This window comes from Xiphophorus maculatus, chromosome 17, assembly GCF_002775205.1.
Source record: "Xiphophorus maculatus strain JP 163 A chromosome 17, X_maculatus-5.0-male, whole genome shotgun sequence".
In the NCBI taxonomy this organism is placed as follows: domain Eukaryota; kingdom Metazoa; phylum Chordata; class Actinopteri; order Cyprinodontiformes; family Poeciliidae; genus Xiphophorus; species Xiphophorus maculatus.
This window is the reverse complement of record NC_036459.1, coordinates 1,454,357-1,471,097: the sequence shown is the minus strand read 5'-3', so window position 1 is coordinate 1,471,097 and position 16,741 is coordinate 1,454,357. Positions and strand designations below refer to the sequence as shown.

At 39.3% G+C, this 16,741-nt stretch overlaps 1 protein-coding gene and 1 long non-coding RNA gene across 4 annotated transcripts in view; one reads left to right on the top strand and one right to left on the bottom strand.

The window, feature by feature from the left end:
- Nucleotides 1-16,741, bottom strand: part of trhde (thyrotropin releasing hormone degrading enzyme) — a 150,570-nt gene that overhangs the window by 80,951 nt on the left and 52,878 nt on the right. The window contains exon 6 of the mRNA XM_023349784.1: nt 3-157. Coding sequence (XP_023205552.1) covers nt 3-157 — 155 coding nt within the window. The remainder of the gene's footprint in view (nt 1-2; nt 158-16,741) is intronic.
- Nucleotides 167-16,478, top strand: LOC111611783. 3 transcript variants are annotated; one of them, XR_002754222.1, is made up of 5 exons: nt 167-341; nt 619-729; nt 11,310-11,572; nt 12,575-12,794; nt 15,651-16,478. It is a non-coding gene; the product is annotated as an uncharacterized LOC111611783 (long non-coding RNA). The 3 variants fall into 3 exon arrangements; XR_002754221.1 differs by lacking the exon at nt 15,651-16,478 and having other exon boundaries at nt 12,575-13,036; XR_002754223.1 differs by lacking the exons at nt 11,310-11,572; nt 15,651-16,478 and having other exon boundaries at nt 12,575-13,036.

The following is a 16,741-nucleotide window of genomic DNA, read 5'->3' as shown; positions in this document are numbered from 1 at the left end:
ACCTGGTGGCAGATCTCATGGACGACCACCATGGTGAGCTCCATCTGGTAGGACGACGACGACACGTCGGCGTCCAGCAGGATCTTCTGCTCCACGAAGACGCTGAGGCCCCAGTTCTCCATGGCGGCGTAGGGATGTTTGGGCACCGCCAGCAGGTCTGCAACAACACAGACACGCCGTTACAGCTTCCTGTTGGGCCGCGCTCCGGCAGGATGAGCGCTGACGGCAGCGCCGGTCCCATCCTGGCTTCAGATCAAACACGAGTCACACACACAACGCTCTTCATCACAACGAGGATCTGCCACGTTTTCACACAACTCTGCAAAAAACTGCATGAGGATGTAAGTAGAAGAAGAAGAAACTGATGTTTTTCTGAGATGATTATTAAATATTAAATAGTGATATCAACTGATAAATATATAAAACAATAAGACAATAAGACATATGAGCTTGTTTAAAGTCAATAACTTAATACTAATTTAAAAAGTAATATTTATAAATGAAATAATAAAAATGTGTCGTTCCACTTTAAGATTATTTCGTTTATAGCTACTTTGTGTTTTTGCAGTGAACTCCTTAATTTATGAAGAACTTTTACAATAATGTGTCTATTTTCAGTGGAAAGGTTGTTTAAAGTGACAAGCTGACACCAACGCAGGAGAAAGGCTTTCCTTCAGGAAGGAGATTTGATTAAAGAGGAAGAGGAGACAAAAGGAAGGAGGTGCAAAGGTGAAAATTGGTTTTCTCACTGCAACAAAAACTCCTCTGGGTTTCAGAGGAAGAGGATTTTTTGTCTCATGATAAATGATTGAGAACTGTGAGATTAAAACAGGAAATGTTATTAAAAACAAGAGAAATTTAAACTAGAATGGAATAAAACGTTAATTATTCATACACAAAAAAATACAGAACAAAACTTCCAAATCACTTCCAAAACAACAGAAAAACATGGGTGAGGTTTTAATCATTTCTAGCTCTAATCTCATGGAATAATAATAATAAAAAAATAATAACTGCTTCTGTTGATGTAATTTCACCAGCTGCCTGTGGGGGCGCTGGACTCAGCAATGATGGAAACTTGACCAGAAATGAAGATGATGAAGAAAACCTGACTCAGTAACAACAGTGAGCTTCATTAGTTTTGTTCTGAGCTTTCAGACTGTTTGACATGCAAGTCGTAAAACTTGGCTATTCATGCTAGCTACTGTTAGCCAAGCTAGCCGTGTGGCTTTATCCATTTTATGCATTCAGACAGTAAAGTTAGATGTTCAACAATAGAAATTTCACAGCATGGTAATAAGTGATAAGAAATCATTTACATCTGTAACTTACAGCATTGTGTTAGTCAGAAATCACCAAGATTCATTATTTGATGCTAGCTGGTGTTAGCCATGCTAGCTGTGTTTTTGTTATTTCTGCATTTAGTCACATTAAATGTTCACCAACAGATATTTCACAGCAATGTCAGAGGTTACAATAGTTTATATCCACAAATTACAGAGTTCTACCTGCATATAGTAAAACAGTGAGCTATGCTATTGATGCTAACTAGTGTCAGAGTTCTGCAAATAGTTATCTCATGAATAAGATTAAAATATTAATCTCCTCTAAGCTGGAAACAAGGTGAGGTGGACCATCCTGTTCTTGGAGAAACCGGTTCAGAGACCCCTCCACTCCTTATCTTTAAGTTTCTGTTTTATGACTAATAACAGTTTTTTTTTTTTTTTTTACAAAATTGCTGTTTCCTCAGAGAATTTACTTTCATCATTTCAATTTGAGCTATTTTATGGTCAATGTAAACACCGTTACAAGCAGAATATTAAAGTTTTGCACACATTTGCACCAGAAACAAAGTTAGATATTAGCCACAAACTTTGAGTAAATAGTGAATAAAATGAAAGTGCCACAAATTCACACTAAAAAGCTGCAGCTCTGGATCTGCTGCAGTCCCAGAGACGCTTCCTCTGTAATCCCAGCTTCATCCAGACGTATAGAAGATGAACTGCAGGCGAGGAAACCCAGACTGCAGGTGTTTCACTTCCAGCTATTGTTAATAGCTGTAAGAACTCGCTTATAAAAAGCTCTGGAGTCTGAGACGTGACTGCACTGCAGATTTAATCTGAGCCGTCCACAGATTTATAATCCTGTGCAGACATCCAGGAGGAAGTTTTACCGCCTCTCAGGACAGACTCTATAATCTCCAGCAGAGCTGATGCTGTTCCTGCTGGATGAAGGCCAAAGGAAAGTGTTAATCTCACAGATAAGCCTCTTCTCAACCTTTAAGGAAGATTTATCTGATAAACTGATCAGGTGTTATCACCTGCAGACAAATGCCACTGCTTCATGATGACAATACAGATTTACTGCACTGACTTTTAGCAGATATATGGATGTTCACAGTGATGCTGGGTTACAGGATGGGAGGTGGACAAATCTATCCTGAAGGATCATTAAATGTATGTAAATCTGACCAATAAAGATCACAGGAAACAGATTTATTGGCACCTCAGGGAAACATGTGAAATAATCTTAGAATATGAGAATCTGTTAAAGCAGCAGGCAAATGAAAAATCCAACATCTGAATTTATTCAGAAAACTAAAGATAGGTGGAGCAAAAAGAGCTCAATCCAGAGAATCCATCTAGCTAGGAAGTTAGAAAGATGACTAACTAGATAGCAAGATAACTACATGGGTAGGTAGTTATTGTAGATAGATAACTAGGTAGATGGTTACACAGTTATCTAGCTAGAAAACCAGACAGACAAACTATTAATCCTGCCATGAGGAAATTTATGTCACAACAAAGAACAAAATTGCAATTTGCAGAGAACAATCACCATGAAAAACAATTAATATATAGAATAAAAAAACTAAAAGCTGTACAGCGTGTAGAAAACAAGCTGTTGCAATTATCAAAACAAAGTATGACAACATAAACAACACGGCGCTGCATAATGACAACAGAGTAGGAATTACTTGGATGAGAGATAAAACAGTACAGATATTATATATTATAGAGAGAGAAGTTTCATTCAGAATTATTAAATAAATACTGTAAATAAATAAATTATTAATAAATCATCCAAATTAATAAATGTTCCTATAAAATATTACAATCACAGTTTTATTTATTTATGCCACAGTGTGTTTTTTTTGTGATACTTTTACTTTGTAAAGCTACATTTTGCATTTCAGTCACATTTTTCATGACTCTAGTGGCTTTTATCCAACTGAGTTAAGGACTGAATCATCTGCATATAAAGCATCTGCTTTCCCACTGAGCCATCTGGCTCTCCAGTTTTACTTTTCAGTTTTTTTACTTCCTGTTCTTATATTCAAATGAAGGGGCCGAGTTTTCTCTGAGTGCAACAAACTTCAGTGAATCTATATGAGTGACAACAAGCTGCAAAGTACTGAGGAAGAAGAAAAGAAATGAAACGTTGGCAAGTTTTTTCTGAATGTATCAGGTTTTGGCATCAAAACGTTGCAGGACAGCAGCAACAATTGATCCTAAACAATCGAAAACAATCAATCTGGTCGTGAAGGACAAGATACTTCTTTCTTAGTTTTATCATAAATCAAAAATACCATAAAACATGTAATTTTTTCTTTTCTTTGCAAGTCAGCAAATGTTCAACCTGAGCAGACAAATCATAAAATCCCTGAAATCTGTTAATTAAGCTGCTAAATGACAAGCAGTAATTGCTAAACAATGTGTGGAGCATTAAATGCCTCACAGTTTACAGGGACTCAAACCCTTTAAGCGCTTCAGGAACAACCCAGACAACCTGGAAGAGTCGGAGCGTGACGCACCAGACACGGCAGCTAATGCAAAGCGAAATATAATAAACACGTTACTACAAACTCAAACTTCCAAGCCTGACAGCGATTGGCTGACAGCTTATTACCCACATGACTGAGGCTCAGACAGCAGAACTGATTGGCCGGCGGAGGGGGAACGGAGATTTGATTGCTGTAACTTCAGGGAAATGCAAACCAGTTGTTGGGTTTTAGGTGAAACATGCAAATGAGACATTATACTCTGCAGACATTCAAATTAAAAGGAAATGAATCGCTTCACTTTCCACTGCAGAGCGAAGCTCCAGGAGGCCCCAGAGCCCCTCAACACACACAGACGTGTGAAATAATGAGATTCACTCGTCACGCCCTGGTTTTTCTTGTGCGGTTGCTCAGGTGTTTCACCGGATCCGGTCCGTCTCTGAGGACTTCCTTTCAAAAGCAGAAATAACTAAACACTTTTGAAACTTCTACAGCTCTAGTGAGACGTTTCCATCCAACCATCCTGCACAGGAACACCATTAATTTGGTCTTTTAAAGATTAATCACCAGTTTTGTTCCCAGGGCTGGATGGTTATGCAACAAACAACCAAGAGTTGCTTTGAGACGTTTGAGCAACAGGACAACTTACATTGTTTCTCAACCAAAATGTAGATGAACTTCCAATGACTTTTTCCACCTGAGGCTTTAAATCTCTGAGTGCTTGTTAATAAAATAGATTAATTGTTTCTGTGGTATTTTGTAAAATCAAACTAACTTGAATGAGGATTTGGTGTCTTGTTTTGGTTTTTTGTCAAGCTCTGACCTGCCAATACCATTTTTGACCAATTCTGATTTCACTTTCAGAATGATAGTTTAAGAACAAACACGAAAATTAAAGTTTGCATTTATCTTCTGGTCTGCTGCCATTTTTTTGGCAGAATTGGTGGAGATTATCAAAACTGGGATAGTCAAAAGGGTTTAAGCTGGAGTTTTTTGGGAAACCATCTCAGAAGATTAACATAAATGTGACACAGTTGGTAGTTTGGGTGTTTTTCATGTCCACCAAACTACCAGCAGAAAAGTCTGAATGGATCAGATTAGAGTCTGTAGCTGATTGGAAATTATCTCAGTTCCTCCAGTTGTTGGTCACAGATTAAAAAAGATGTACTGGATATTCAAAAACTTGTTTTTATGTTGCACAATCCTTCCACCTTGGAAGAATATTAGCTTAAATAAATTATTAAATGCCTCAAACTCTTGCTATTCTTTATTTATGCACATTTAAACAGAAGAAAACCTTGAAGATTAGAATCTTATTTACAGCGATGTCCTTAAATGGCCGAAGTTCAAACTTGGAGTGAAAAACAAGAGAAAGTAAAAGAGTTCATGACGTTTGTTCAGTCCGATCATCAATCAGGCCTTGTTTCATCAGATCCTAATATTTTACCTGGGTTATTTTTTTTAATGTGTTTGATGATTTAAAGCATCTAAATGTGGCAAAAACCAGCAGGTGTATGTTTGAGGGCAAGCAGTTTTTTAGATATAAGGGTGTTTGTATCTGAAAAAAAAACACACAAAACAGAGCTTAGACATTAATCCTACAGCAAATCCTAAAAGTGAATTGTTGTTTACGTTGAGTAAGAAGCTTTTCCCACTCCATGTGGGTGGATCAAGTTTGGCTCAAGCACCGAAACAGAAAAAGACGTTGGAAACTTAAGGCTGAAAGGACGTTCATCCTCCCACCATGGCCGTCACGCTCTCCTCTTAGAAGGTTTCTGGTTTTTGTGAACAATGTGAGGAATCAGGCCAGAAAACAGCTGCGTTTGATTCAGATGTCAGGCTGAAACATTAACAAAAGATTTTATCAACTGGAAACATTTTCACAGCCAAATTTATTCCTTTGACTATACATTAGTAGATGGTTGGATGATTGTTGGATGAAAGACATTTTGTCTGTGAGCAGAATTGACCAATCAGAGACCAGAGCAGCTTTCAAACCAATTAGCAAAAACTCAAACCCTGACTGATTTCTTCTTTTTTATGCTTTAGTCAAACATGAATCCTTCAAATATCAAACCATTTTTAAAACAATAAAGATATTAAGGTTGAAAAACTCTTCAAACCATTTTGGTTTGAAGAGTTTAAATGTAGTTAATGTGCTTAATTAACTACAATTAAACACATTTATTTGGTAGCAGAATCAAATTTCGCTCAACACGCCTTTTCTGCCAGACCAGTGGATTAAAGAAAACCATAAACAGAACCAGTTTGACAACAGGAAGTAGACAAAAAGATATAAAAGCAGCACATAATGCCTCGACTTAAAGAAACCTGAGATCTGCCAGACTTCTTCCAGTATGGAGTGGCTTTGGGAAACTAGGTAACGATTATAAACAGAGAACAGTGGGAAACCTTCCCAAGAACAGCAGATCCACCAAAATTACTCCAAGATTGATCAACGACTCGTCCAGGAAGTTACAGAGGCTCTGCAGGTCCCACATGCTTTAGTTCAGGTCCATGATTCAAAACAAACAAAGAGAGAAAAATAGTGAGTAATGGTTTCCATGGGAGCGTCCCAAAGCAGAACCAAGGTCCGTCTTATATTTAGTAAAATAATGTTGAGTTTTCAAAAATATTCAGTGGAGTTATGAAGAGGTGTGGTATGCAGATGAACATTTCATAAAAGAAAACCATTCCATTGCGCAGGGCGGTGGTAGTGTGACGGTGTAGGAATAAACCTGCTCTGTCTGTGACCTTTAACCGGCCGATCATCCTGAACTGGACCAAAAATCATCCCTGGTGTTTTTGGCCATGCCAGCCTACCATGATTATTTGTATAATATTCCTATGTTCAGCATGTTGGCTACAATTTCCTCAGATATTATTTAGTGAAGATGTCTAATTATTTTTTTAAAATTATTTTTAAGTTGTATAAATTCTGTTCAAATGTTCTTTTTCTCTGTTTTTTACATTTTCAGTTCAGTTCATTGTCATTTCTGTGTCTTGGCAGATGAACTTTATTTTTCTAGCACGTTTTGGCTCCTTTTCTGGAGAACTTTTTTAATTTGAAGAACTTTTTTAATTTGAAGAACTTTTTTAATTTGGCTCATTTTCCTGCTGCTACTTTCCGTCTTTTTTCTCGTAGCTTTTCTGCCTCCCATTGAGCTTCATACTCCGTTCCCTCTAACACCAGTCAGCCAACATGGTCAAGTCTGAAAACTTTGAAGCAAAAAGAGGGGAGGGAAAGTCAACTAATAGGCCTTTTTAACCAAAGCATTATTTTTTGGTTAAATTATGACAGCCCCTGTCGGGCTGTAAATGTTGGTCAGCCCGCTGGGAATGACCCAGTAAGCCTAACGGCCAGAGCACCCTGCTGGAAAACCCTTCAGTGTGGCTGATTTGAAACGTTTCTGCGAAGCACAGAGGGTCAGAAATCCTCCACAGTGATGTTGAAGACTAATAACCAGCTGCCAGAAACGCTTGGAGGCATTTGTTGCCGCAGAGGGTGGCACAACCACATGAAGCTCTTTTTCTCCCAGTTTGCTGCGACTCCATTTAAACCATCATGAAATCTCCATCTGATGAGTAACTCCAGTTTTCTCTGAATGTAAATGTTGGGTGACAGGATTCGGTCCAATCAATTTCCATGGAGGGCCTTGCATCTTTTAACATCATCTACTGTAGGAGTCTTTTTGTGAAAGGTTTCATTAATATGTTTTCTTCTACGCAGGCTGTCATGTTGCTGCCCTCCGTCTCATTTCGGGGTAACACCCAGGGGTCTGCCGCCGACTTGCTTCCTCTACAAACGTTACAGATGAAGCAACACATCCAGAAAAAGCTCCCATTTCACATCTTTGTCTCACTCCTTGCGCTCATTTTCTCTCCTTTTTTCCTCTCTACGGTCGAGCTCCACTTGTCCCCCAATTATCTTTTGCTCATTCAGATAAGAGCTGCTTCACATCGAACGGAGGAGGAAACCAGAGGAGAGAGCCTGAATGTTAAAACGCTGTCACAGCCAAAGCTTAACCTGCAGCTACAGACAAACCCTCTGCAAATAACAAACAGCTGCAGCAAGCGCTGCCGGAGGCTGGAGTGCTCATTACATCCTATAATAAGAAAGTCTTGTGCAGAATAAACATCACGCTGTTGACACGAGTGTTGTGGGAGGTTAAAACGCAAAGCATGCCCTAAGGACGGCCCTAAATAAACAATCCAGGAGGGAAGTTCAGCTTCAGATGAGGCGGAATAAGTTCAGTTTTAGAATGACTAAAATTAACCAGATTACATGCTACGCTAACAGGCTTCGCTTGTTAGTTCACGATTATCCAACAAGTGAAGCGATTTGTTTAAGATGTCGGGTTAACATTAACGGCCATAAAAGCTTTTTAGGTCTAAATATGTCTAAAAGTCTGCAATTCCTGATCTCCAATCATGTCAAAAACATGGCAATAAATACTATTACTATTACTATTACACATAAAGAGACCAACTGCAGAATAAAGGCTAAAAGGCTAGAAGGCATCGCTAACAGAACTAAGACAACCAAGTGTAGCTAGCAGAACAAATGTGCTAGGCACTGCAAACAAAAAACTGAAAGCAGGAACGGCTAACCTGGCAGAGAAAAAGTTAGGTGGCCTGTTAATAACAGAAAGGCTAAGAGTATTGGTTAGCTAATAGAAAAAAAAGGTATTGCTAACAGAACAAAAGCTAGCAGTCACCATTTGCAGAACAAATCAGGCACAGCAAACAGGAGAAAAGCTGCCAGGGCAGCTAACAGAACAAGATTAGCAGGAGCAGCTAACAAAGCGGCTACCAGGCAATGCTAGCATGCTCAGCTAACAGAGCTAAAATCCATGCTCACTGCTAACATAGCTTACACCTGTGCCAAAAGCTAAATGAACTATGACTAGTGAACACTGAAAGGAAAATCAAATGGCCTAAACAAATCCTGTTTCCTATTTTCACTCAGAAATCTTTAAATGCAAACATCATGAAATATCGACAACTTGTCATTAAAACCCAAATGTTTTCAGTTCAGAAAAATAAATGACCTGTTTCTACCAGTAGTTCAGAAAAAAACATGTTTTCCAATTTGTTTTATTTTGCTAGTTTGAAGCCGTTATCATTTATGACCAATTCAGTCCTGATAAAACTTTGAAAAATCTGACGAGAAACATTTTGTCCTTTTGTTGTAATGTTTTCTAAAACCTCAGGAACTTATTTTCTTCATTCGTAGCCTCTTTGCTGCTGTCAGTTATGCTGTCAGCTTCACCTGGATGCCTGCACTGTTGTGAAATCCACATTCCCTGTTAAAGAGCTGAACTGGTGGCAGCATAACAAACTGATGAGACGGATCACAGAGGCTTTTATACCTTCAGATGTTCAGCCGTGTTATCTGCCCATTTTAGAGACAGATGATCAAAGTGTTTGCTTTTTTGTTTTTCTGTCTTATCTAAATCAGGGACAAAATACATAGTAAATAAGAGGAAAATTTGCTCAACTGCCATTGAGAGAGATTATTTAATAGATGCAAATATACAAAGTTTTTCTACTGCTGAAGATCTACAAGCTATTTGTTCACCACAAAAACAGATAAATGAAAAGAAAAAGGAGCTAAGTAGGTTAGAAAATCACATTTTAATCAGGAATGTGAAAATGGTCATTCTTACTGTATCTGGAAATGTTATGAGATGATAAAACCTGTTGCTAGCACATTGAGATGGATGGAGAGATACGTAAGCCATCCATAAAAAGATGATTTTTTAAAAATAATAAAATGCTGAAATTGATCTGAATCTGTCAAATCTTCCTCTGACTCCAGTGTCAAGTCAGGTTTAAACTTAAAGAGCAACAGATCTTTGCTACACAGGCAAACTAGCTAGCAGAAATGAGCTGTGATGTGTTAGCTTACTAGCTAACAGCTGTTAGCCAGTTTCAGTCAGACTGCAGTTCTGGCTAAAACCTGCAGAATAATTTATTGTAATTCTTTGCATATGTGAACGCCAAGCAGACTAGAGACCTCTCCAAACACACAAAGTAGACTGCAGCAAAGGGCATTCTCGGTAAATACAATGAGTACAAACGTGTTAGCCTAGCGCTAGCAGGAGGTTCATGGTCTTTAACCAAAGACAAAATAGAAATCCTACAAGCAGTAAAATCTGACGCTGCTTCATCTCTGTTTACATTTCATGAAGAGGGAAGTTTCGCTCAGTGTTAGAATAATTATCTAAGTTCATTTACTTGTGAGTTTATTTGAAAGGTTATGTTTTCATATTATTATTTTGTCTGATGTTACTTGACTTCTTTTCTTCTGTGAAATACTATTAACCATTTGTAGGATGTTTGCCTGGAGGCTAGAGACTTTGCACATTCCTGTGTTATCAGCTCCATCTGTAACTGATTAGTTGTGGTCAGCCATGCCCTTTTAAGGGCATGTCCACAGAAGGTTTCAGAGCACCCTGTAGAAAAAGGTAATTGGTCAAATTCTTTGTGTGACTATGTGAGAAGGCCCAACCTCCTTCCTTGTATTTTCTAATAAAGCCAAATGCAGAGAAAGATCTGGCAGAGTTGATCCCAGACAGTGTTTTACAGCGATTCGTCGCGTCTCGGATCTTCCCTCCTTTCTGCAGAAAAGACAATTATTGCCTCCGGTCGAATCTTTGCTAGATAGGAATTAAAATAAACCTATCACTCAGTGTCTTTTATAGAGATTTTTATGTTGTTTCCTTCAGTGGCTCTTGATGCAGCGCCCCCACAGGCCAGGAGGGGAACAGGTTTTTCAAAAGTTCAGTTGGTTTCACTCAGAGCAGTGAGAAAGAGAACCGCTGCTGCTGGAAATGGAAGAAATGTAGCAATTTTAGTCCCCAATCAAACAAGTATATCGCACAGTGAAATGGGAAGACTAGATTTTTGATCAACTGTGACAAAATAAATTCAGAAATAGCAGAAATCGGTAAGGCTGAAGGTCGTCCTTTAAATGTCCATATTTGGTGGTTTTGGGAGCCTCTGTCCTCCATTTCTGAAACGTTTACATCTGTTTTAAAGCTCACAGTGAGAATAGTAAACTATGGGATCAATCACTAAGTCACGTCTCAATGTGCCTTTAGAAACCACCCAGAGCGCAAAATTCATGTTCCACATTCAGAAAGACCCTTCAATGTCAACCAGATATAATTAAAAAACATTTAATGGATTTTGTTTCCACTCGGGGTTTCTCCTTCATGTTCAGTTTGAAAATATGAACTAATACTAAACAAAGCTCAATTATTGTGCAGGTTAACCCTTTTTTCCCCTCTAATGGTCTCATTAAATGCCACCTGAATAATAAAATGACAGCGACTTGGAGGCTGGGACTCACAGAGCAGCAGTTTCTACCAGCTATTATCTTTAATGCTGTCTGTGGGCGCTGAGTGGATTACTCAGCTGTGACGCCGCCGTTGCTCCACGCTCATTATCTCCTGTGGACAGCTGTCACACAACTCACCGCTCCCACTCGGGAGAACAATAACTGTTCCATTATTCTCTTCAGAGTGGCCGACGCCGCGGACAGGTTGCTGCATTCAGGTAGCGCCGGTCGCCATGACGCTGATGTTGGAGACAGTCGAGGCGGCGGCGGCAACGACTCGCTGTGCCTCAAAGTGACAAGTTATTATAGAAAGAGACGAGTCGGAGAGACAAACGTCGTCTATCAGCTGGAAGACTGGCACCAACATGGCATAACATTATGACCACTTTGCTCTTCTTCATGGCTCCAGGACGGGCAGGGAGTGTCAGAGGAAATTTGAGGATTTAGTGAGTCTGAAGACAAACTGTGATTCAGTTTTATTCAACCTCAGAGATTCTTCAGAGAAGAGAACTCGTTTGTCTAGAAAGTCGCTTCGTCTGATGAGGTGTGAATGCTAATCAAACTCTGGTCCACCTAAAAACCTGGATCTGGGCTGAAGTGAACTCTGGTGCGGTTTGAATGCATATGAGAACGCCAAGCAGACCAGAGACCGCTAGAAAAGTCGGAAGTGGACTACAGCACAGGGCATTCTGGGTAAAATCAAGCAAAACAAACATGTTAGTCTATCGCTAATGCTAAAATCTGATCAGAACTACAACATCTGTTCCATTTCCAGCTGCTGTGGTTCTTTTTCTCAAACCAGTCACAAACCGTTTGACCAACCTGTTCCCCTCCTGGCCTGTGGGGGCGCTGCACCAAGAACCACTGAAGGAAACGACACAAAAACCTCTGAAGACACTGAGCACAACTTCCTTCTTCACAAAATCAAAAGACAAATGGAGATTTTAGCTGTCGGAGGATTTCTCTTAAGTCTTTGTCTAAAAACTACGAGCCATTTTCCCTGGTAGCGCTAGGCTAGCATGTTTATTTTGGTTGTAGTCCACTTCCTGCTTTTCCATTCAAACTGCACTGAGTACATTTCAACCAAACCAAACTGAGGTTTGTAGCAAAGTTCACTTTTTTGGTTCAATTACAGAAATGAATCAGACTTTCTAGGCAAACAGACTGGAGTTGAGTTAACCTGGACTCAGCAGCCTTATAAGCTAAAGTTTATGCTAAACCAGGCATAATTTTTGATATGTCATGCACACTTCCATGTCGCTGTTAATGCCTCAATTCTGTATTATTAAACGGTTATTTCATCTGAAAGGTTACATAAACTTTTCCAAATTAATATGAAATTAAACCAACTCTTCATCTGCGTTCGTTGCGTCTTCCATCTGTTTTACCGTTTTTACATCCTTGCCTTCTGCCTTCTCGCCTCATTTCTCTTCACATTTTGTCTGCAGGACCACTCGTCCGCTCCGCCATCTGTTTGGCTGCCCGACCAGCTGCTCGCGCTCCGCCGACCCGGCATCGGCCCCGCCGTGCCGCTGACCCACCGTAAACTGCGCGCGGCGGCAGACGGAGCACGCTCCCGACCCACGCCGGTTCTGACCCCGGATTTGTCGCAGGAGAGAATGCAGAGTTACTGAGACTGCAGCTGCATACTGATGGTGTTTCTGTGAGGTGAATTATCCTGAACGCTGCCCTTTAGCATTTCGCTATCGGCTTCGCAGAAAAGATTGAAGCAGTTCAGCTCTCACTCTGTCCTGCTGATGTAAGTCAGGAACCCTGAACCGACTGTCAGGATTCACCGAAGCAAAACTCCAGAGAAAAATATACAAAACAACGAGACGCATCTCAATTCTACCACATCAAAAAAGGAGTAAATATCCAACAAAAACATCTCTTACATGTTCTAGAAAAACATGGACATTTCTCAATTTGAAAAGTAAAAAAAATATGCTAGAAAATAAAATTAAATTAAAAAAATAAATAAATAAATAAAAAAAACGAGGAAATTTCCGAGCATCAAAAGTTGAAAATTTTGGGGGAAAAAAAATCATGAATTTGAAATATTGGAAGATTCAAATGTCAAAAATTTGCTAGAAAATACAAAAAAAAAGTAAAAAGTGGAAAATTTGGTGAAAAAATTGTTTTACTTTTCAAACTTAGAAATGTCCTTTTCAAGTGTTCTAAGATTTTGCACTAGAAACTAAACCAGAAAAACTTGGTAATATTTTGTGTTTTTGCAGTGTAATGCTGCAGGTTTAAAGCTTCAGCCTGCAACTTTTATTAAAAAATATATCATTTTTTTCATATTTGTTGATTTGTTTTCCTGTTTCTCCACCAATTGCATATTTATGAGCGCATACACAAGCATGATGGACAGCGCTAAGCCCCGCCTCCTGACTCTGATTGGTTGTTTTTGGTTCATTTTTCAGCAGCTCAGAGAAAAGGTGGAGAAGGTTGATTTTTTCACAGATTTTGTGTCTCAAACTGTAACAACTTAGTGACACTTTTAATAAATATATAAAAAACATTTTTAATAAAAGTTGAATATTTCAGCTTTAAACGAGAATCAGATTTCTTAAATCAGGAATGGAGGGAATGTTTTAGTTTTGGATCTGAGCGCCAGGTCCGGCTGCACAGAGCAGACAGAACCAACGTCTCTGTTGTTTCCTGACCTCTGAGGTCAGAAATGAGTCAAACAAAATGGCTGCCGAGACGCAGCAAAGCTAACAGAGATTAATTAGGCTGCTTCACAGGATCACTGTCCAGGTTCTACTGCTGGTTCTGATGGCATCATCGCTTCAGCTGGCGTTCTGACCCGCATTCGGCCCGATCGTCAAATGATGTCACCAGAACAATTAGAAAGAACCAGAGAGATTGTGATCCACTTAGAGAGGTAACCCTGCTCATTATGAGGATGTCGGCGCCGTTGGGACCCGCGGGCCAGATCGGTTCTGTCCCTAGCAACACGACTGAACACGGCAACCGAGGTCAGAGCGCCTGGAGACAGAACGACCCGCGCCGCTCTCATCAGAACTGCTTCTGATGGAACAGAAACGCCTTTGTTCCCAGATCACAGGTCCAACTACGAGCCCGACAGAACCAGAACTACAAAGGAATAATGAGACGAGAAACCTGAGAAAAAAACACAGATAACGAAGTTTAAACCTGTAAGAGTATTTACACCCTCTCTTCGTTTTTTTTGTTTTACTAAAATGTTTCACATAAACATTTTTGAAAATGTCAGATATTGGTGCTTAAACTCGTAAAAAAGTATTTACTTTATCACAGATTTTGTCTTCTTTTGTCACACTGAAATGTTTCAGGTCAAAAATATTAAAATAAGTTTAGAAAAAATAAAAAACAAGCTCTTCAAACCTGCAGCTGAAACTGATCTGGAATATTTCTGTTTTATCACAAATTAAATCCTCCTGCTTTCTTAAAGGTGAACTTATTTATTTCAGTGCACATTAAAGGGACTACGCCTCATTATTTCCATTCTTTTTCACCCTGCTGTTAATTTGAGCTTTAATTTTAAAAGCTGCTAGTGAAACAAACCGTTTATTTCTCTGTGCGGGCCGCAGGGACGGCAACACGTTCTTACTCTAAATTAAATATATTTCTGTCTCCAGATAAAAGCTCCTTTTGATTAAAAACGCGCTCAGCTGCGTCTTCCTTCAGAGACAGAAAGACGCGTTTGTCCCCGGAGGAAAACTGTTCTGGGATCAGATTTACACACACGGAGGCCGAAAGGCAAAACTTACAGTAACAAATTAAATCCATGCTGAGCTTCTTATGTAGAAAAACTAAGAGAGAAATTAAAGGAAAACTTTCCCATGATTCCTTGCTTCACATTTGTTTCTCGTGTTGATGGAAAATGGAATAAAATTTGGGCAACTGGTAAATTTTGGAGTCAAATTTTGACTCAGAAAAAAGTCAAAATTCTGAAATTAAAGTCAAAATAATGTTTTTTTATCTTATGACCATATTCCTCTTCCATACGCAGCTTCTTATTTCAACAGTTCATTTACAGTCTTCCTTATCCTGCTCTTGGTGGTTCAGCCAATCAGTGACAAGGAAGATGAATGGAGCTCCTGGATTGGCTGGTTTGCAAATGTCAGCCAATGGAGCGTCAGCTAGCATGTGTCTGAAGGATTTTAGCTCCAAAGCTGCATTTTCCTCATAATATTTCAGATAAACTAAAAAACAATCTGAAATAGGAAACTTTTCCGCAAATAAAATTGTGCGTTTATTAAGAAACGAAAATGCGGCAAAACTGTTTTGCACGAATAATCTAGAAATTTGTTTAAATTTTCACAAATGATCAGAAAAAACCCAACGACTTCAATTTCTAATCTGACACTTAAAGGATTGATTAAATGCATACTTTTAGCTCGTGTTTAATAAATCTAGTTTTGTGGTAAAACGGGGTTAAATGACGGTAAAGCTGGTGAATTCTGGCCGCAGCGTTTTGCTCTGCGCTCCTCATTCGATCAGAAACCCGGTTCTAATTTGTTTGTTTGTCCTCAGAGGAAGTGACTAATGAAGCGGCAGGCACCGGGTCGAGCTCAGAGTCTGGAAACATCAGCTGCTGAGGCACCGAGGAGACGCATAACTGATTCCCATCATCATCATCATCATCAGAGTGTTGAGCTGCCCTGCTAATCTGGTAACCTGGGGAAACATCTTCACCACGCCTTCTCGTTCGGATCCGTCAGCAGGTTTTATGATTCTCCATGTGAAATGGGTTTGAAATGTTCACTTATTCACAAACACAGACACTGAAGAGGTTGGATTCTGCATCTTGAATGTTGTGGCTCTTCATGATTATGCTATTCCCAGGTTCCAGCTGCATAATGGAACAGGAACACAACCCCAAAATGATGGACAACATGTTTTTGCTTCTATCACAGAGAAAAAGCTTGTGAATAACAATCATTTTCCTCCGGTAAAACCGAGGCTACTTTTCCTTTGTACTGTGACCTCTCACACATTTCTACACGGCTGATGGAAATGTATTACACCAGCCAGCAAAGGGAAATAAGACACAAAATATCTCCCATAAGTCATTCACATCCTATTTTATCATCTTAATTCTGATATTTGCATATTGAGGTCCACTATCTTAGCATTAGCAAGGACAGTAATGTTAGCATAACATTATAGATGGCGCTAGAAAGTTAGCTTACACCAACACATTGTCTGCATTCTTTACAATCTCTGTTCCCAGTGCAAAAAGGCCCAACTAAAGCATTTTAATGCATTTTTAAATTAAGTATCCTGAAAAATGAATGTGATTTGGTATTTCCAAAATAAGGTGGAAAAAAAATGAATGCAAGTAAGCGTTAGCATGCTATCCATCCATTTTCTTACACCTTTGTCCCTAGTGGGGTCAGGAGGTGCTGGTGCCTCTCCAGCTAACGTTCAGGTGAGAGGCGGGGTCACCTGGACAGGTCGCCATTGCAGGCTAGTTAAAGTATAATACTTTAACTGAACCAGACACAAGTATTTAACACAGTAGGAAGTATTGTACTTAGGGAACTTCAGTGATTAGCTAGCTACCATGCTAATTTTAGAACTAGCACGGTGCTAATCTAATAGACACCAACTTTAACATGCTA